The sequence below is a fragment of the Thermobia domestica genome, chromosome 1 (genome assembly GCF_964235325.1).
Source record: "Thermobia domestica chromosome 1, izTheDome1.hap1.1, whole genome shotgun sequence".
In the NCBI taxonomy this organism is placed as follows: domain Eukaryota; kingdom Metazoa; phylum Arthropoda; class Insecta; order Zygentoma; family Lepismatidae; genus Thermobia; species Thermobia domestica.
The window spans coordinates 177,320,607-177,343,005 of NC_137454.1; the positions used below are offsets into that span (position 1 = coordinate 177,320,607).

The 22,399-nt window shown below is 34.6% G+C and overlaps 1 protein-coding gene across 1 annotated transcript in view; it reads left to right on the forward strand.

The window, feature by feature from the left end:
* LOC145691507 (trace amine-associated receptor 8c) overlaps positions 1 to 22,399 on the forward strand; it is a 435,100-nt gene that overhangs the window by 341,894 nt on the left and 70,807 nt on the right. The window contains exon 5 of the mRNA XM_081766917.1: positions 16,503 to 16,796. Within this exon, the coding sequence (XP_081623043.1) occupies positions 16,503 to 16,796 (294 nt within the window). The remainder of the gene's footprint in view (positions 1 to 16,502; positions 16,797 to 22,399) is intronic.

The window sequence follows — 22,399 nt, forward strand, 5'->3', positions numbered from 1 at the left end:
TTTTCTGCTATGCATATGCACGCACAAATTACCAGTGCGCTCAGTATAAATTAAATCTTTCGCATCTTTTCCTTCCATTTACAAGATACAGTTTGTTTGTTTATTTACCTATGTAGTGTAATACATTACAAAACACGACATTCGTTGCAAGTTGCAAATATCCTTTAGAATCAACTTGTTTTGGATTCAGTGTATAAATACACTTGGTTAAGACAATATTATTAACAACTTTGTCTGGTATCTACATAACATACTTAAAAAGTATTATCTAGTGCTGTTACAAGTCTGGATTTGGGAGAGTTATTTTGAATCAGTCTGTATTTGTCATTTTAATAGTTAAGGCACAAAGTCTCTCTACATTGTATAATAAGCAACAAGCTTATATGTAGTAATAAAATGAGTATAATCTTGTTTATGCCCGTATAATAACCAAACGTTTCAACTGATTGACATAAAGTTTTGAACATACTTAGTATGTATCTCCAGCTGTTTTTATCATGTTATTTTGATTGCAAGTGAAACACGCACAGTCGAAAAAGAAATAGTTTTTCAGTTTAGTTATAATATTTTTTACTGTCCAAAACTGACAATTACTTGCTACTTACACACTATATATTAAATTTTTATTATGCCTAATGTATTGATTTAGAACTTGGATTGTGCATAACTTAGGAACTAGAATCCTACAGATTATAATATTTCATGCAATTATATAGCAGGTCAAGGTCTCTCACTATCTTAAAGTTTGATATAATTAGGCTGAGTTGAGCTGATGATTTTTTTTATTTTCCAAAATTATTCTAAAATTGGCCACCGGAAAATGAATGCCTGTACACTATAGCATTTTATACACTTATATAGCAGGTCAAACTGCCACCACGCCAAGTTTGATTTCAATATGGTGAGATCAGTTTATAATTTCTTATTTACGAAAACGAGACTCAAAATTTCAAAGGCCATAATTCGAAACCGAAAGACTGCATAAGATAATATTATTCACGCTTATATACCAAATTAAGGCACACAACCATTCCAAGTTTAATTCTGATAGAATAAGTTCGGTGTTTGATTATTATTCTTCTCGAAAATGTAAGAAAATGTCATCGTCCAAAACTCGGTTTCATATACATCATTCAAATACTTCCATAAACTTACTTCCGCCGTGCGAAGAACAGAGGTCCAGCTAGTATTTAATATAAGAACATGCCCTCGGTTACTTAACGAACAGGAGTTAAAGATTTTATTCTTTAAAAAAAATCATAATTATAGGTATTCCATCATTATTGGTAGGTCACTTTCAACAACTGAGAAGCTTCCATGCTCCATGGTCTTCCGCTTTACATACGATTTCTCTGTTTTGATATCGTCCAGTAATTGTACTCTTCTTCGCCTTTTCCCCCTCTTTCCTGCCACCATACCCCTCTGTCACGTCCCTTATGATACAGTTTCTTCTTAGCCAATGCTCTAACCAGTTTCTTTTCTTCTTCTTAATAATATCTAAAATTGTTCTTTTCTCTCTCACCATTTCTAATACCCCTCTCATTCGTTTTCCGCTCGACCAAGCTAAGTCTTTCCATTCTTCTACATACCCAAATTTCAAAATCTTCCAGTCGTTTTTCACCATTTTTGGATAATGTCCATGTTTCTGACCCATACAGCACGATACTCTACACGAAGCATTCAATAAATCTTTTTCTCAACTCTTTATTCAAGGTCCCACAGAATAGTCTTTTCTTTCTCGTAAAGGCTTCTCTCGGCATTCCTATTCATACTTTTATTTCACGTTCACACTTCATATCATCATTAATAATATTACCCAGGTCTCGAAAACTAATCAACTGTTCTATTTTCTCCCTTTCTACTTCAATATTTAACGAAGGCCTCTTCGTTACAATGAGCATGGCTTTTCTAGTATTTCTTTTCATACCACATTCTTCATTTCTTCTTTCTATTTTCAACCCATATCCCATTTTCATTGCCCGAATCAAATAACATCGTTGATTGGAAGTTTTAAACACCAGGAAAAGTGTTAAACCTATTGCTATAATCACTCACTGCAAGGAGTCTACAAGAAATATCTCTGTTTTTGCGCGCATGTCTCTTATATATACAATACATACAATACAATACATAGCTATATACAATACATAGCTACTAGTACAATGAAAGAAGCATATGGAATGAAGTTTTGTTAAAATAATGGAATGCTTGTTTGTTAATATTTAAGGTACCTTCTCAGCATTAATACTATATAAAATGGTAGTACACATCCATGCTATGCTAAACTATACTTTCTTCCAGTGGGAGACGAACCGTTGTCTTCTTCAGTAAATGGAGGAACATAAACAATTTAACCCATGAATAGTGGACGAGGGATAACAACATTAGAATATATTGCTCCAAACTGATTCAACTAATAATTGATTCTCACACTTTGGTTGTGACTTTGACTGAAACAACTTGTGCCAAACGTTGAGTGTCTAATGTAAAATTATGCAATTTTCACAAAGTAGTGTTGCAGTAATGTTTTATTGTATGTGTTTATTAATTAATTTATTTACTATAACAAATTATAGTCTTAATTATATCGACAACCAACACATTCTTTCTTGAACTGTAAGTAGACAGAATTAAAATTGTGGAATATAATAGTTGCAAAGCATTTATTGGAAAAATGTAAATTAAACAACTCCATTGAAAAATAATCCTCGTTTCGAAAGGTGTACTCGTAAGCAGAAATGAATTAAATTTGTGGTTCCTCTAATTATTCTCTTTCTATTTTTTAAACAAAAAATCTTTAAGTTTAACTTCCCACGGTTATGTCGGTTAGGCTAAAGGAGGCAGTGATGATTAGAAATAAATTAAACGATGGAATGAAAAAAAGTAGGAGCAAACGAGAGAACCGAGGGAAAATCCACGCACTCGGTGTTTTTCCACCAAAAAGCTCACTTGGCGCGAGCCTGGATCGAACCAACGATTCCATGCAACAGAGGTGAACGCCACTTTTTTTTTTTAAAAAAAAAAGAATCTGACTTATTGTTCTATTTCCACTATTTTTCAGGACTACTAGACTCGACACAGATACGAACACAGAATAGAGGACAGTTAAAATTCCACCCTTGCTACTACAGAGGGATTCGAACCCTCAATGTGCTTCACCTCACGATCATCAGCCTAACGCCTCAGACCGCTCGGCTACACCCACCGGAGTACCACTGACCTACCTCGGCCCCTTAAACAAAAAAGTAGATTAAATTTGTTGAACCTCGGTATGCCATTGGATACAAAATATTCGCTTAGTTTGAGAAAAAGCTCAATTTAGGTATTTCTATGTTCTATGATGTAATGATAGAACATATAATGATTTCTATGTTCTATGATGTATTTCTATGTAATTTTACACAATTACACAAGGAAAAGTAATTGTGTAAAATATCAACACGTATTTATTTACACAGAAAGGGGTCAGCTTCGTATGTGCTGCCGGTCTGATTTTCGAAAAATACTATCTCCATCGCTCTTCGATTACCTTCGACTCTGATAAAGCACAGATGTTACATTTACACATGTATGATTAAATATCTGTTGAACTGAGAACCGTTCTCCCGTAGGTAAAATTTTAGTATTGATTAAAATATCACCACATCATGAAGTGAATAGGATACGTTAAAGTTGTATGTGTATAATGTATGCAACCAAACATGACATAGTGTAAGAAGGATTGCATAAGAACTAACATAAAATGTAATGCTTATACAGCAGTGGTAAAAGCCTTATCGAGTAGCTTCTAGACGTGACTTTATTCTTTGTATGTGTTATTATATTTCCGTATGAACAACATTCTGAATTTAAACGTTAAAAACAAAGTTTCTGTGTAAATAAAGAAGATTTCACAATTTTAATTTACAATACATTTCGATGAGGAAACGTACTAAAGAGAAAATGGATTTTTGCATTGATATAGCATCATATTAAAACTCCGCATCCAATTAATTAATTAAAAAAAAACTCTTGCCAAACTCAAGAGCTGAAAGGAAAGCAGTAATTATGATCAAACTTTTCTTTTTGTCTCTCTTCAATTTAGTAAGTCTTTTTTTAAAAAAATAAAATAAAATAAATGCACACTACATTTACTTAATCTTTAACAAGTTTGTTTATCAGAGTTTTTCTTCCTTTTTTCCCCGCGAAAATTTCAGAAAGACGAACCTCAGTTTTGATAACCAATATCTCAGAAGCAAAGTTCTATATACGAAAATATTTTACGTGTGTAAAGTATAAGCCTACCTTCAAATTTGGTTGAGATAAGACGAATTCAGTAGATCAAATATGATACACGATACCCTGTCCTTGTGATTGATTTCTTTTCAGAAAACGTAAATATAGAACAAAATAGTAATTACGTTAAGATTGTTCTTCATGAAATAAGCGTATTTTTTTTTCAAATTTTATTACTGTAAAAGATCATGTTTAAAAAAGATACAACGTAAGTTTGAAGTAGTTGCAAAATGTTGTGATAATCATATTTCTGAAAAGTTTCTTATTGGCAAGCACTAAGGTAATTCTTAACATTACGTGTCTTACTGGCGTACTGCTTCAACGAAATTCAATACAATCCTCCTTCAAAATCAGAACAATATGAAACGTGTAAGGTACCTCTACAGTAGATTAATGGGGCTACCAGAAAGCTAGTTACAGAATTGTCTTTATCTCTTATTAAGGCACAATTCCAGCATTCGACAGATGAAATATACAATCTTGTTATGAGATTAAAGTAGAAAGAAATCAAGTATTTCCCAACTCCAGCAGTTCATTTAATTCTCAATATTGATCCCACCTATCTGAAAAAAAGTAAATATACTCTTTCAATAACATTTTTATATGAACCTGGAGTAGTCGCGATTTTTTGAGGTCTCCGAAAAAAATCCGTATTTTTAAAAAGAATTTATGAGGAATTGAGAGATTGTGTTGTTTTTGAACGGACCATAATCTCATCCTTTTTTAACGGAATAATCGAATGAAGAAAGAAAATATAACTGAAACGAAAACAGGCGTAAAATAAAGAGAAAGTAGCAACCGACATCAAAAGGCGTAATGTAAAAGCACATTTTGATGAAAAAGAATTCGGCGTCAACGCGAGTGATGTCTTGTCAGCATACGATAAGGAACAAAAGAAGACTCAAAACGAGCATTTTATATGCGATTCACGGCTGCAAGTAATCTCATATTAATCCTGTCGATGACTTTAGCTTGCGAGAGAAAATGTTTGGTTTTAAAGCTTTGGTGACGCTTCGGAAAGTTGGTTGGGAAGAGGCGATGCGAGGCGGCTGTGGACTGGTTAACGGGGGAATGATGCGAATTTGCTGACACGCGCGAAAATGACCTTTAGTGGCTCTAAAGTCAACTAACTTCCGGGACAATGAACCTTTTATAAAGCCTCCTGCTCCCCAAGTGCTGTAATCCAAGCACGTACAACCACTCATTTTTCTCATGGCTAATGCAGTTCTTGGAAGCGTCATATGTGGGACATCTCATAAACGATTTAGAATAATATTAGGCATATTCTCGTCCACGGCCCCACCGAGATTTCAATATTAAAATGAAACTACATTATCTAGTGATGTATTATGTCTTAATGAAAAATTATATTGAATGAAATATGGAATCTCGTAAGCTTAGAGAATGTATACAAACATTTTAAACTGATTACCGGGAAAATTACAATGATAATAATAGCTTAAGGTGTCAGCTGTTCTCAACTAAAGTTTGTAATATCTACTACCAGTTCAGTATCTTGGTACATAATCTACAAATTAAAATATTCTGGAAAATAGACTGGGTGTTTCTTTTAAACAATATTTAATGAAACATCTTGGTGTCTTTTAAGCTTGTTCGACACATTATGAACAGAAAATATTTTAACAAATAGTTAGAATTTTTAAGTTTCTTTCACTATTTTAATTTCTGAGAGCTCTCTTGTTAATTGGTTGACGTTATTGTCTTTGGTAAGGGAAAACTGTATTTTGTTCCCCGCGTTGTAAATACATATGGTTGGAATTTCAGAGATTGGTTTCAAACCTTTGGGTCGATATGTGACAAGAGAGGAATTTTCTTAGTGCTGACAGTTGTGTACCGTAGTAGCAGCATAATGAAGACAGAGATAAAGAAAATATAAATATTATGAACGAAATTGTAGAATTAAAATAGTAGAAAAAACGGGAGAATCCCAAGAAAGTCCCTAACACAGTTTTTTTCCATCACATACTCCCAAAACTTGGAATCAAAACAGGAACTATTCCAACTATAGGTGAAGCATCAGCGAATTGCTGTATGATTGATGATATTTATAATAATTGAATCTCTAATACTTTGTATACTGCATCGTAAAGATATGACATTCAAACACACGTACTACTATGAGGATTGATTTTAAAAAAATAATATTGAATCGTTTTGTCACAAAATTTATATTCTTAGAATTTCATACAGCAACAGAGAAATCTGTAATGTGAACGATTAAAAAGATTTTTATAATATATTTGTCTCTGAAGTACTTGTACCTGAAGTTTCTGCTTTCAGTTTAAGGTGACATTATATGCAATTCTACAATGAGACAGATATGTGTTAATCAAGATTCAATAATCTTGTTAGATAGTGCTCGTATTTTTATGAATACGTATATCATGTTTAATGTATATAGCAACTGACTCAATACCTTTACTGGGGGGCGCGGTGGCTCGGTGGTAGAGCGTTCACCTCCGGTGCTTGGGGTCCCTGATTCGATCCCAGCTCGCGCCGTGTGGATTTTGTGGTGGATAAACACCGTGCTCGTGGGTTTTCCCGAAGTTCTTCCATTTCCTCCCACTTTCTTCATTCCACCATTTCATTCATCTCTCATCATCACTGTCTCCTTTAGCCTAACCGGCATAATCGTGGGACGTAAAACTTAAAGATTTAATTTCATTTTTCCTTTCAATATCTTTACTGTTCGCGTAGTTGAGGATTTGATTTTGGTGCGGTGATACCTCTTGCCATACTACGTCTCCTTCCATATATGTTTGAAAAGCTGACAAGAGGCGATTGATCCAATATATGAGTTAGACATCTTGTATTACGCATCTACTATCTGTGAGGATGAGTAATTCTACTTTGGTTCTTGTCTACGTTATTTCCAGAGTTGCTCATGTCTTTAAAAATACATACATTGTGTCAACTTAACAAAAAGGTATTTTTCTATTCCTTCCAAAGATGTACAAGATGTTTTATTTTTGGAGTTCAGTTGAATATTTGGCATAATGGATGCATCAAGAAATTTAATCATACCCAGTCACAACGAAAGTGCAATGTTCTAAAAGTGCTAACCTATAAATCAAATCAGAACCAGCACACAAATTCACGCCATCAAGTCTGACAGTTGATTGGACCATTCTATCCCTCCATCACATTCCGACTTTCTCTTGCCATTACATATAGTGAAGTACCCGATCAAGAATCGTCATGCAGTCATCAACAGATTCTACAAAACCGTCATCTGACCTAATTTAACCTCTATTCACTCGCAGTAACATTGACTGATTTACCAAAACTTCCGAGATACTGGCTTCGACTGAGGGATCATGAACACTACTACTACCTACCAAACTATACCGCTGCTACTCTCTCACTCCACCTCCAGAGTATATCAAACAGATAAATCTAAAATTCTCTATTAGCCTCAATAACTCTTCATTCCACTTTACGGATCATGCACTTGTCCAAACTCCTGAAATTCACCCAGCCATCCGTCAAGTATTAACACAAGTATTAACAAATACAAAAGAAAAAACACCAACTGATTTTTCATGATAAATCTAAACTTTTTTGGCTTGGATGGTCTCTCTGTGTATTGCCAGGCAATTTGGATCTCCGGGACTAATTTACAGCTTTTCGTCCAGTCTTTCTTTGGCTGTACATTCTCTTCCACTTTCCTCTCTTATTCCATCCTGACTTTCCTACTTTAACACACATACAAATATCAAAACTCACTGGACAAAAGTAGCCTCGGTTAAACGTCCATTCTCCCACTTTGGAGGATAAATTGAATTTCTAGATAGATAAATAGATAAACTCCCCCGGAATCAGTTTCTTTTTTTATTTTAAATTTTAAGAGCTATTTTAAATTTCAAGAACATTTTAAACATTTATTAAAATGTATTCAATGTCAATTTAAAAACATTTTATCTTTGTTGTATGCAGACAGCCAAAGCATTTGTTAAACAAATCCATAAATTTTATCAGTCTAGAAAAAGGAAATAAAACCATAGAGTAAGTTCCCTTGCACCATTGCTATTTTGTTCTATTGGATTATACATTGGCTCTCACCGAAAACAGATATCTAAAACTAACTGAACGTCAACGTCACCCATGTCCTGGACAAAACCAATTGACCAGAGAGTTGTGGCTGCTCGTGATAATTTTCCTTATAAAGTGAACATCTCCACGTCAAACAACTTTGGAAGCAGGCTGAAGGGTCGTCCTAGCCTTCGATAATGTTCATCGCCATAATCATTCCAGATAGGAACCAAATTAATTTCGAGTTTCATTACTAAGATTTTGGAATAAGCACCATTGTCGTCCCTAGGGGCAGTTAACAGGGGGCCTACATTGAGAATCATAAATTAACCGTAGATTTGGAATTTCATCATTTGCATCCAAGAACGAAGGACCAGCTGTAATCACAATCATTAATTCCAAGACACCGAGGAAACGCCGACAACTCTCACAGAGTATAGGGTCCCTATTTTAAGTTGATTTCATATCTCATTGTTTTTCCCCTTTTACCTACCGCTGAATCTAGTCTGTTTCCTTAGTTTTTGTAATTGTTATGTATCATTTGTGCTATCCTTGGTACAATCGGTATGATTAATATTAAATAGGAGATTTGTCCTTTTCATTCCCTTTTCATCTCCTTCCACTGAGCTACAAGAACTGAAATCGGGTACTTCACAATATGTTGTCTTTGGATATCTCACACAGTAATCTTATGACAAGAACAATATCGTAAGTTTTCGAAAGGTTAACGTTGTTATCTCGAGAACAAAACTATATTCATTATGGCACCCAAAAAAAAAAAAAAAAACGCCATTTTTATTTCAAGGCCTCAAAAGTTACATTTTTAGTTTCTTGACAGTATGAATTCCAAAGAAAATAAACACCTTATACAGGCTACTTGTCTTGAAAAGTCTCAGGTGAAGAAATTTAACATCATTTTACAGATTTTACAGGAGAGGCAAAATGTAATCGGTGTTTATCAAGTTATTCCCTTGAGAATGTATTTTTCTTTCATAAGTATCAGTAACTCTGAAGTTATCACGCTGTTCCCTTTAATATTTCATCACAATTTCTGTCCCTACTCTACTAATATAAACCATTATGAACCGAAAATGGAGTTATCATATTCTTCCGGTGAGCCCATCATTTATTCTCCTTCCTTATTTTTGAAAAATGTACAGGTCAAGGGAAGACAATGATAAGCACCACTTGTAGTGAAATTGAGTTATTAGTTGGAATGGGTTAAGATCGGACTATAGAACAGTATGTAGGTATTTTAATTTCGAAAATGTACCTACAGATGGCAGGGAATGCTTGCTAGCTATATGGCATTACATTGTATTGCATGAGAATGTTAAACTTTCATTTCCAGTTTAATCGAAAATTAGAAAATGTGACATACCATTGTCTTCCCCGGAAGCAGCTCATATATTTTTTAAGATTCTTTCTCAATAATAGAAATAAAAGCAATAAAATTCTTTCTTTCATTATAATCTTTATAGCTCAACATAAAACTTAAACATTATACGAGTAACTTCCATGTAGCACATTTCTATGAAATCCACCGTAAAAAAGATTGATACCGGAAGTGTGTCATGCTTGACCCATCCATTAGTATTTCATTTCTTATGTGAGATGATAGTTTGTTTAAAACAAAATATAATTTGAGATACGAATATGCAGCACGCAGAAAGAAAAAAATAATACAGATAAGGCTTTGGATCATCCTCCTTTCAGATACTCTTCAACTCTTTTTTTTTCTTTTTCCTCGCTGCTCTTGTTCAAGTTTTCTCGAAGGCAATATTTCTCTTATCTTTTAGGTAGCTCGATAAGAACTTTGGCAGTGTTCCTAGCCTACGATATCTTCTACTTTTTTTCTCAAAATATTTTACTTCTGGCACATTCACGTTTTTTTTTTTTTCCTTTCTTCGTTCACCCACTCACACAGTTACTTGCTAAGGAAAAGATTCTCTTGTTCTTATCGATTCCAACGACACTGTTCGTTTGAGATAATCTTACGTATTTCTGTGGGTTTAGATCGTATTACGTTCTGTCCTTTCTTTTTTCCTCTCTTTCCTCCTTCCTGCTCCAATTCTACTTCCTCAATCCATTTTGGCACCTAGATTTTCCTTTTTTCTTCTTCATCGTCTTCTCATTTTACTGTCTTCAGCCTAATTATTGTAATTTCTTTTTTTCTTCACACTTTTTTTTTTTTTTGCATTTTTGGATTGTTAATGACGGGTTCGTTTTCTTTCTTTCTTTTCTTCCACGTAAAATGGATCGTTATTGTAATTGCACCAAATCATTAGTGTTGTAATGGGTTTAGGAATTTGTACCTTTTGCAAACACTGCAAAACAAATTCTACTCTTTAAAATTAGCAGTTAACTCTTTTTAAGGTGAATATTATTTAGAGATGGGTTTAATCTACACCACTACTCTTAATTACTCCATACTTTTATGTTTGATAAATTTTATATGCTACTTCTTGTGTTCTTCAAAGTACTGGATAAGTAAATACGTAGTTAACTCGGTGGTTTAAGAGACACGAAGGTTATCGCCACAGAAATAGAAGCCTACAAGTACATTCAATTAAATACAACATTCTCTTTATTATTCATTTCTCTAAGCTACCTTTCATATTAGGCTTATTCCTCCCTACTTCTACAGTGTTTAGCCTGTGAACAACTTTGATGGACTTGTTGACGGACTCGATTCTCAGTGAGAGAACATATCGGTGATTCGCCTTTCACTATAAATTGTAGGTTTACGTCTCATATAGTCTTAGCTGAAAACGGACGCTAGACGTAAATAAGCAAACAAATATTAACTCTCCCCAAAAGTCTCTTTTCCATTGCTTTCCACTTAAGAATTTATAAAATCCTTGCATGCAAACCACATGTTGTGTCCATGTTACATGCCTCCATTTACCTATTTATATTACGTATACATTCACCATGAATTCTGTCATATATATAACATTTCTCTATTTATCAGCTCCTTCGTACTTTTTCAGACAGAATATTTATTTCTGATTTATTTTTAAACACTATAATCACATACTTATCCCTGACGGCAGATCTATAGCTAGAAAATTAAGGCAGATTAGGTCGAGATAATTTGAGAAGTGGAAATGAATAACATGTGTTTACTTAAACTGCTTATTACTTACTTTGCCCAGTTTAGTTTTTAATTGACTACTTATTTTGTAAACATACATTAATCTAAACAAATTATTTAAAGTTTCATGGGCGATGAGCTCCCTTGGCCACCCTTGGAAACTGTCTGTGAGTTAACGCTGAACTCTCGCATCCACATAATAAAATGAGAAAATGAATACTTTTATAAAGTTTTTATGATAATTGACTCTCTATAAGATAGTATGAAGTTCCTGTCATTAGCCTTCTTTTAGCTGCCTTGGAAATTTCGTTTTTATTTCACAGTACACTGCATCAGAATTCCTCACATATAATATCTAATATATCTATACATAAGAAAAAAAGAGAAGTTATTTGTACAATTTGCAAGAACACATTCATCCGGGTTCTAACGTTATTCACAGTGAAATACAAATCATGATTATTATTGTTTCTTCGTCTTTTAAAATGTTAATAGTGTACGCTGTTTGGTGCTCTATTGTTGCCAAGTGTTTAATACCCATGATTCCTGTACACTTGGTTCTGAGTTCAATTCTCCGAGGAAGTATCTACCTTGAATAAAACGCAAAAGTAATAGTAAAAGTTCTCCTTCATAGATTTTAGAAAATCTATTAATAAGTACACACTGCAGATAATCTCAAATTAACGTTAACACTTTTGTTTCATGTACGAGGGTAGTTATTTTTTAGTCTCCGTTGAGCCACCACGGGAGAATCACGTGAGATGGAGAAACGTGAATTACTCAAATCTGTTGTTCACTGAAGATTGCACATTCTCCATATCAAAAAACAGACTCGGATATTTAATCATTATGGAGTAGTAAGCGTGAAACAGCTCGTGAAACAGCGAGTGCAATCGAAGCGCTCACCAAGTGTGAACTACATGATGTAATTCGATTTCTCCAGACAGAAGGGCACAACACAGCCGTCATTCATCGTCGAATGATTAAGAATTATGACGGGAACTTTGTAAGTTACTGATATGTGCACAAGTGTTACAGAGAGTTTAAAGAACGACTTGCGACACACATGATGAAAGTAACCAAGGGTGCAAATCTGTAGCGAAAAACGACCCTGATGAACGCATGAATTATGTTATTCGTAAAAGAGGTAGAATTTGGTTTCTGAACTGTCTGATTCTTCAATTTTAGCGAACTTAGCAGTTGCTTGTAGAAATCAAGTTATACCACGTAGTTCACACTTGGCGGGCGCTTTGATTGCACTCGATATGATTCCAATTCCTCTACTTCACCACGACAGAGTCTGTATTTTGGTATTCGGGATGTGCGACCTCTAATAATCAGATTTGGCTTCTTTGTGTTTCCCCCATGTCACATAGTTCACCTCTAATGGCTTAATGGAGGTGGTAAGAAAACTCTTTCTTATATTTTCCTCAAATTCTTGTTCTAATACTGTAGTAGAAATTTGAGGTATTGTTTTTAATTTAACGAATTATAACAGTGGTGACCAATAACTAGAGAACCAAAGCTCTGTGCAGGAAAATATTTTAATTGCTAACTAAGCAACTCAAAATCTCTATACCAATTTTGGTCAAGACAAGACGCGTTTTATTTATTGCGTATAGTGTTTCCCACGAGACAAGAATTTATGTTTCTCATCTCGCCTCGTACATTTGATAGAACTCCCGTTTAGATTCTCGGAAAGCTTTTCTCGTCTAGTTTTGTAAATTTATGTTCAAAAAATATGCTTTGATTTTTTTCCTTAGTTTTATCTAGAACTGACCAGAATCCTTTCGTGCCACGAGAGGTCCACGAAGGGCGTGTAATTACATTTAACCCATATTTGAGAAGCTTATTTTCCAAAGAGAATATTTCGAGAATACTTAACTCGTAGAAGGAAGGTTAAACGTCTAACAGTAACTTTGACTTGAAATCGCCTCTGAAAATGTATTATTTTCAAAAAAACAAATCTCTTAATTTAAAAACAACAACTACTTTATTACTTTTTTTCTTTAGAATGAAAAACATATGAAATTAATGAACGAGGCGGGTATGGTAAAAAAAAAAACTATATTAACTTTACATTCTAGTTTCTACCAAAAAAAAAATAAAAAGACTCCCGTTTGCATATATCCTGTTGAATAATCACACAGTGCTCATCCCAAAGATTGAATTTTGCAAAACAATAAATAAATAAATAAATAAAAATAAAATAAAATAAAAATAAAATGGAGATATTGCCTATTGATATTGTCATTTATTATCGAAGGGTATTCTGTAATGACTTCCGTATCTTTAAAGATGATAAATTTTCTTCATTCTGCTTTTACAATTACTTGATCAATTTATAGTATTTTCCTACTAATCACATTGATATTAAAACAGTATTGGAGACCTAGGACTTGGGTGAACTAGTGTTGCCCACGACACTAATGAAATTTTTCGTCTCGTCTCGAATTTTAAAAGCTACTTCTCGTCTCATGGGCAACACTAATTGCATATAATATATACTCCATCTAAAATCAGAGCTCCTTGATGGCTAAGCGGCTAGCGTACGCGCCTATGGCGTGGGAGATCCGGGTTCGATTCCCGTCGGGAGCTCATGTTATTTCGGATTCCACGTTAATCAGTAAGTCCACGTCTCTGCTGAACGGGACGTTAAACTCAAAGAATCCAATCTAATCCATCTAAGGGTCATCTTCGTGGGTTTAATCTCATTGCACTAATTTTTTTCATTAACATTCATCTTCCTTTAGCCTAAAGGACACAACCGTGCGGCATAAAACTATAAATTTCATTTTGTTCTTGTGATTTTTTTTATTGTTGAAAAAATCAATTGAAGGACAAAAATATCATTTTAAAAAAATACAAATATGTGAATTAAGGTATGGAAACCTAAATTGCATTAATATTCAAAATTGTAAATAAATATAGAAGTTTCTTGTTTGTCAATTTTTATTCTTCAAAAATAGCTTGATAAATTGATCCCAAATCAGCCTGCTTAGGAGGTCTGTTAAACGTTGGTTGAGATTCTTCATAACTCAAGTAAATTGCCTAAAATTACCCAAATAATCTTAGACTTTTCACTAAATTACTGTTGACGTGACATTCAGTCTGACATGATTCTAGATACAATCACTGGGGCAAATCCCGGGGGATGAGGGGGACATGTCCCCTCCAATCTTGTAACTGCGGGGATTGTCTCCCAATAATCCGATTTGAAATGTGTTTTTTGGGGAAAAAAATGTGATGATTTGTGTCCGATTTCCACAAAGAAAAGTGAGATGAACTTAATGTCCCCCAGAATAAGCACTCACAAACTTCACAATTATTTTGAGCATCGCTTAACAAAAAAGGGGGGAATTGTCTTACTTGTCCCCCCCCCCCCGAAGGTTGAAGATACATCTGCCCCGCTGGATACAATATAGATAACTCGTAAATTACGAATAAGAAAAGTGACAGACATGTTAAAACACAGGGTTGTTGATAAAGAATGGTGCAAAACAAAAGCAAATTTATTTTATACTGAAACGGCTTACAACAGCAAAATTGGTCAGAAAGACGAAGATAAAGTTATAAGTTTATGTGTATCAAGTGCTAGATATGAGCATCCTGTGTAACCTGGCATCATATATCCTATCTATTATCTCCCTCAATGTTTCTAGTCGACCAGGACTTTTCATGGAGCATAAATTTCAGTGGATTCAAACTTCTGTACTTAGAGTGAAATACAGTTCCTATGTGGTGTTTGTTTCCTGAATTTTGTGCAAAAAAATCACTGTACTGTTACTACATATCATGTTCGTGCAAATTCTATCAAACAATAGCCTTCGCACACTCCGCCTCCACGGTAGCCATTTGCATTGTTAACTGTTTACACAACTAACGCTTTGACATAAACTACAAACATAGGCTATGAAACATATATCCTCACTTTGTACCTTCTGGCTAATGTTGCTTTTGTATGTCGTTTCAGTACAAAATAAATACGCTTCAGCTTTGTACCATTATTTTGGAATAATCCTGTAATAGGCATCGCCGGTGATGAATATTGAACTTTACTACTCAAATGATAAGTGACAATTTCCAATAGAAACTTAAAGGATAAGCAATCATTAGCTTCAATCAGTGTTTAATATCTATACAATTTATAATACTCATAAATATTTTCCAAGATAACAGCAACTGCGTTTTGTTCCGTATTGTCAAAATACGATGGACTTCCTAACTATGAAAATCGAACATTAAAACCAAAAGTGTACTGGATTTACCACTTCCAGTCTCAATAGAGAAATATTGGCGAAGATGGAGTATATTTTTGAAGCGCTGTATTGATTTAGAACAATACATTTTTTCTGTTGTGGGTTTCTTAGTTTTAATACAAATTCGGGAAAGAACAGAGATGATTAATAAGAGTTTTCACACACACTACAGTTTGGAACTCTAATAAGTAATCAATTAACAGAATCCTTCTGTGTCGCGAGAGGCCCAAAAAGGGTGTGATACAACAAAATTTAAACTATTTTGATTATTATAGAATATTGTGTAATGATTTACTTATCTTTAAACGTTGATAAATCTCTTCGTTATGTCCACTTTATCAACATCTAGTTTTCATACTATGAATCATGTTAACACTTAAACAATATTTGAGATCTAACTAACTAAGACTTAGATGAACTAGTGTTGCATACGAGACTGGGTGAATTAGTGAGACGAGAAAATCTACTTCTCGTCTCAAATTTTAAAATATACTTCTCGTTTCGTTTTGAATATAAGAATCAAGACGAGACGAAAATTTTCTCGTCTCATTGGAACACTAGCCTTAAGATAAGAGATGAAAATTTTTTAATGTTCTCTTTGTGTTTCTCCAATTATTTATTCACAGAAAAGGAAAAAGCACTAGGAAGAAAAGTTAAGTTACGTGTTCTAGAAAAAGTGTGGTTACTATTTAAGCATAGATTGACAATTGCTGCTTCCCCATATTCAGTAACAACTTCATTACTATCTAAACACACGTTATTTACTGAAAATCCTCTTATGAAGTTTGTTTCACAAGAACTTGAACTTGTCGTTTCAGGGATGTGTTGCTGTAATTAGCCTGACGTGGGTAACGTTTCTAAGCCTATTTGCGGTGATGGTCCTGCCACGAGGGGGCTACTACTTCAACTCGACGGGTCTAATGGCTTGTGATCCTTTCTACACGCGTCCCAGTCTTCGGATTTTGACCTCCTGTCTTTTCTACTTCCCTACCACCATGATCCTAATGTATTGCTACGGGTCAGCGTTCCACGTCAACAAACTACGCTTAAAGAGGGTCGTCTGTGCCGCCATTACTTCACCCGAAGATTTGGGAGGAACTTGTGTTGAAAAGGTAAGATATATAATTCCATATATAACGTTAATATCTTTAGTCTGATAGAAGTATACTTTAATATATTTCTTTATTATGTTTCAGCAATTGCAAATACTGAATAGATACAAGTAACTATAATAAACAATACTGAATGTACTGTCTTAATTACCAAATTCGTAATCTATTAAGACGAGTAACATTCTTTTTTAACAATAGCATGTAAGTTCTTAGCTTTGTATGATGTTATGAGACATGAGAACATTTCTTGGTACATATTGATACGTAATACGTACTTCTACACTTTTCGTTCTTAGATTGTCTGCGAGAACTATTGATATATTGTCCTCCCTACTGGTTTAATGGATAACACGTGTACCTTTCATACGCGAGTTCCCGGGTTTAATTCCCTATGGAAAAACATTGAACACATTACGGTAGTTCATTTTCCACCTTAAACTATACAACCGTACATATATATATATAGATGCGTTAAATTAAAGAAATACTTTTAGATGCTTTTTTATTTGTATAATATATTGTACTTACATGTTAATCTTCTTATTACAGGCGTTTTCCATAACTCATTTCATGCTTTCCGTAAATAGTAGCCTACTTATTCTACATAATGCCTACGTATTATATACAATGTCTAGAGAATGCCGCTAACTATTAAAAATGATACGAACGTTTCATAATTTATCAAAGGAATCCAGGAATATTAAAATTTCCCCAGATATTCTATTAGATACTTTGTGAATAAAGAAAGAACAAATTGAAGACTATAGGAATGTCTTCCCTTTCCTTTTTAGAATATGAATTTTCGAAACTGCTTAAAAATGTATTTCCTTTCTTTGTGACGAGTTAATATATCAAATTTCCCCTCCAACTTAAGCAAATCAACATATTGGTCGTTTACTGAAGAAGAAAAAGTAAAGTTTAGTTTTAAACCAATCTTTTCCCCTTTGGGAACAGAATTTTCGAAAATGATAAAGTGTATATTAACTTACTTTTAAATAAGGGTTCATATACCGAATTTGATGTCTCCAAATCAAACGATCATCATATTCGACACTTTCTCAATAAAGAAGTGAAAATTTACATATTATTGAAATCACTCCTTTTTCTCCTTAGATTTTTTTTGAAAACACTGATATATGTATTCGCTGCTTTTTAGTTAAGGGTTTATATACCGAATTTTACACGTATAAATTAAGCGAAGCCTCATATTGGACATTTCTCAGTAAGGAAAGGAAAATTTGAATGTTATAGATATAAACCCCTTAGAAGCAGTATTTTTGAAAACATTGAAACATCTATTTCCCTATTTTTTTAATTATGAGTTTATACGTACGTACAATTTCACGTTTCCAATTTAAGCGAATTCTTACGTTCGGTACTTTCTGAATAAAGAGAGGGGAAATTTGAATGTTATAAACTTTTCCTACTCCCATTCATGAATAGAATTTTTAAAATCACTGAAACATGCACTCTCGTTTTTAAATGAAAAGCTCATATGACGAGTTTTTATACCTCCAACTTAAGCAAATTCTTAGAGTTGGCATTTTCTAAATAAACAAAGGAAAATTTAAGTATTATAGAAATTTCCCCTCTTTGGCTCCTCAGGAGCAAAATTTTCAAAAAACATTGAAAGCCATTTTGTTTTACTTTTGATAAAAATTTTATGTACAGTGACAGTCCTTAAAATAGTAAGACTGAGTCAATTAAAAATAAGATATTGACAGAAACAACACTTACGCTTAATATTCTTCGAAATATGATCCTCCTACATCCACACACTGCTGCCAGTGGGATTTTCAGTTTTCATATGCTTCCTGGAAGGCGGAAAACTGGAATGCTGTTCAGCTGCCTCGTCACGGCCTGTTGTAATGCTTCCACCGAGCCGTGATGATGCCCTTTCAGGGTGGTTATGAGGCGGGGGAAGAGAAAACAGTCTGGTGGGACAAGGTCGGGACTGTAGGGTGGCTGAGGCAAGGTTGCAATGTTATGTTGGGCCAGATACGCCACCACTCGGAAGGCTGTGTAGCTCGGCGCATTGTCATGATGCAGTCGCCAGAAGTTGGCGATGGCTGGGCGGACGCGGACGATGCGTTTCCTTAGCCGTTCCAAGACCTGGAGACAAAAAAACTGCATTGACAGTCTGTCCGTGTGGAACAAATTTCCTGTGGATCACTCCTTGTGAATCGAAAAAGCAAATGAGCATGCTTTTCACTTTTGATTTCGTCATGCGCACCTTTTTGGGGCGTGGGGAATTTCGGGTGTGCCATTCCGCGCTTTGACGTTTGGTCTCAGGGTCATACTCAAACGTCCACGTCTCGTCCCCAGTCACCACATTGTCTGACAAGTTTGGAGTTTCACTCACTTCTTCGAGGTCCTGGCAGATCCGTTTGCGAACGTCCTTTTGCTCGCCTGTCAGCACTCGCTTCACGAACTTTGCACAAATTTTCCTCATTTGCAATTGTTCGTGTACAATTTCGTGAACTTGGGTTTTAGCAATGCCAAGTTCATCGGCAATCAAGCGAACAGTTAATCTTCGGTCACTGTCCAGCAAATTCTTCACTCTTGCAACATTTTTCTCCGTTTTCGAGCTCGAAGGTCGTCCTGACCGTGCAGCGTCTTCAACTTCTTCTCTCCCCTCCCTAAACAGTTTGTGCCACTCAAACACACTCGATCTTCCAATGGCGTTATCACCGTACGCCTTCTTGATTATTTCATGAGTCTCTTTCCCAGTTTTACCGATCTTCACGCAAAATTTGATGGCTTAACGCTGTTCCAAAAGATTGGCCATGACGCAGCGTGTCGAGGGTCACTCGCAGAGGTTACGATGACGAGCGATCTTTACCCTGTTATGGCTGGCAGCCGACTGGCGCTGCTTCCTGTCTTTCCTTAGACCCACGTCAACCAACAACAGGTGGAGTAACCGCCGTCAGTCTGTAAAAAGAAAAGAAAAAATCAGTCCTACTACTTTAAGGACTGACCCTGTATATCGAATTTCATATTTCTAACTTCGCTATCTAACTTCCGAATTCCTGAAATACTCAATTCTTAGCAGGAAATTTGAACCCTCCTTACTCCCGTTAGGATACGCATTTCAAAAGTCCTTTGTTATCTCGGGCCCTCGTGACAAGTGGAGTGTTCTGTTCAATTTTCACGTTTCTACCTACAGTAGTATGGCCTGTGTGATACTACTACTTTTTCGCTTCCACTTTTTTCTTTATCTATAATAGATATATTCAGATATTTACACACAAATACGTGTAATAATCTCTGAGTAACTGGATTCACTTTGGAGTATTTTTTATTTAACATCCCACGTTTATGCACTTTATCCTGAAGAAGAAGAAGAAGAAGGATGATTAATGAACGTGAATGATTGTAAATGAGTTGATGGAATGATAATGTGGGAGAAAACGGGAGAATTTCAAAAAATCTACGGACACACGATGTTACCCACCACCAACTCACATTCTGGAATCGAATCATACACCCCCATGCTTAAAGATGGGTCATTCTATCTAAATAGTCTTGAAAAAATAATCAAATGCTAATTAATATAGACAACAGTTTTCAAATCACATTTCTGAGTATCATGATCTATCATATCTATTTTTCCTTTAGAACCGTCCACATCATGATTATTGCTATTATATGAAGAATGGCCGATGTAAAACTCAAACCGTCCGGAACTATTTTGATCAGGAAGAAACTACTGCAATCGTAATGTATGGGGCTGTTTTAGCATCACTATTTCTTAAGAACATGACCAGTTTCATTATCATCATTTCGTTTCAAATTCATCTACACTATGTAACTATTTCGTGTATAGTTTGTCAATGTAGCTCAAATTGTTATCGAAACATTAACACTAATACATGGGGAAGTTATTCGTATACTACCGATAACGACAAGACTGATTACAACAATGTTGTTCAAAATATCTACAACATAACTACTATGAAAGTATGGTGATTCATTATTGTACCTCAAATACTCTTCGAGAAATCAATGGTAACGTATGAGAATGTTTCAGGCAGTCATTTTTCAAGAAAATGACTTATCAATACCATCTCGCTTCTATTTATATAGAGTTCTATTTAAAATAATTGGTTATCAACTTCTTTTTGAATAGCCATGAGTAGCGGAGTTATTTGTGAATAGAATTAAATCGAAGATAAAGTTTCTTTCTCCAGATGATGATCTTATGTCAAGCTAAAGTATTAAAAATTCCTGTGAACGATTGAGAAAATATAGTCTTTAAAGAGAGGATGGTGTCAAAGTTTTTGTGAACAAGATTATTCTATTGTGAGAGCAAAGCTAGTTATTTCAGCCCAAATAGTGTTGGAAAAAGTAGATAGAAAGAAACGCGTAAGTTAACGCATGTTAACGCATTCTATATTATGGACAACTTTATTTCTAGAGAAATTCCATTACTAGAGCTTGAAGTAAATGAGAAAACGGGATACCACAAATGCAGTTATTTCCTTTCTAGTGGTTTTAATACTAACTCTATGACCTATGGATCTCGAAGGTTCAACGCTGCGTTCACAAAGGCTCTCCATTGACTTAACCAACTGGATCAATTTTCAACTTTGTATTCCTAGTTCTGCGGGATCCATCTTAATATTCCCTCCCATTTGTGTCTTCCTAATGATTGTTTTGTGATTGGGACTTCCAATTAAACCTTTGAGAGCATTCCTACTTTCTTCCATTCTGGTTACATGACCTGTCCACCTGAACCTCCTAGATTTGATGACCAATGTTTGGTTCTACTTTCTAGTGATTTATTTACCGAAAAAGAAAACTAGGCTCCTACAGGTTGAAATACGGCTTAAACGAAAATAATTCAGATGCTTTCTGCACATTATACCCTTATTGTAAATTTTGATTGATCTATTGGCAGCCTCCACATTGATACGTTGTTGTCCCCTGAGGATTAGTCTGCGTTAGTTGACAACCTAAAAGCCATCTAAAAGAATAACGTCATATTTTGTGGCTACATTTCTCTCTATACATTAACTAATATAGACGTCTATACGTAATTTCAAAATAGAACCCTATATGTTCTGAAGGTTACGTGATTTAGTACATTGGAACTTTGTTTTTATTAAGAAAATAGTTATTTTGCTGATAACCTATAATAATAGATGCATCACATTTTGTTATCCAATTTTTCTTTCACATTGTATTTATATCATTTTGTGTATAGCAAGCTGCAATGCAATACCGCATAAAAACTAGTTTCTGGCAAATAAGTGCTTATGTGTAGTTGTGGTAGTAGTGATTCAAGTTTGTTTACCGATTGGGCATAAATTGTCTGGTGTTGAAGTAATATCGGAAGGTATTTTTATACGTATCAACTAAACTTACATGACTTACCTTGGAGAAGTCCAGATTTCTCTTTTCCTCTTCATAGGAATGGTATAAATCTGTGATGCTCTGACGTCTGTCTCATGTTCAGAACTAACGAAGTAGGCATCAACATTGTAACGTTAAGAATAATTTTCGAAATGGTAATCAAAAATTTCTATGATATAATTTCTGTTTGAAAAACTTAAATGACTTCGAGATCGAACAATATAATACGATATATGGAACTACTAAAA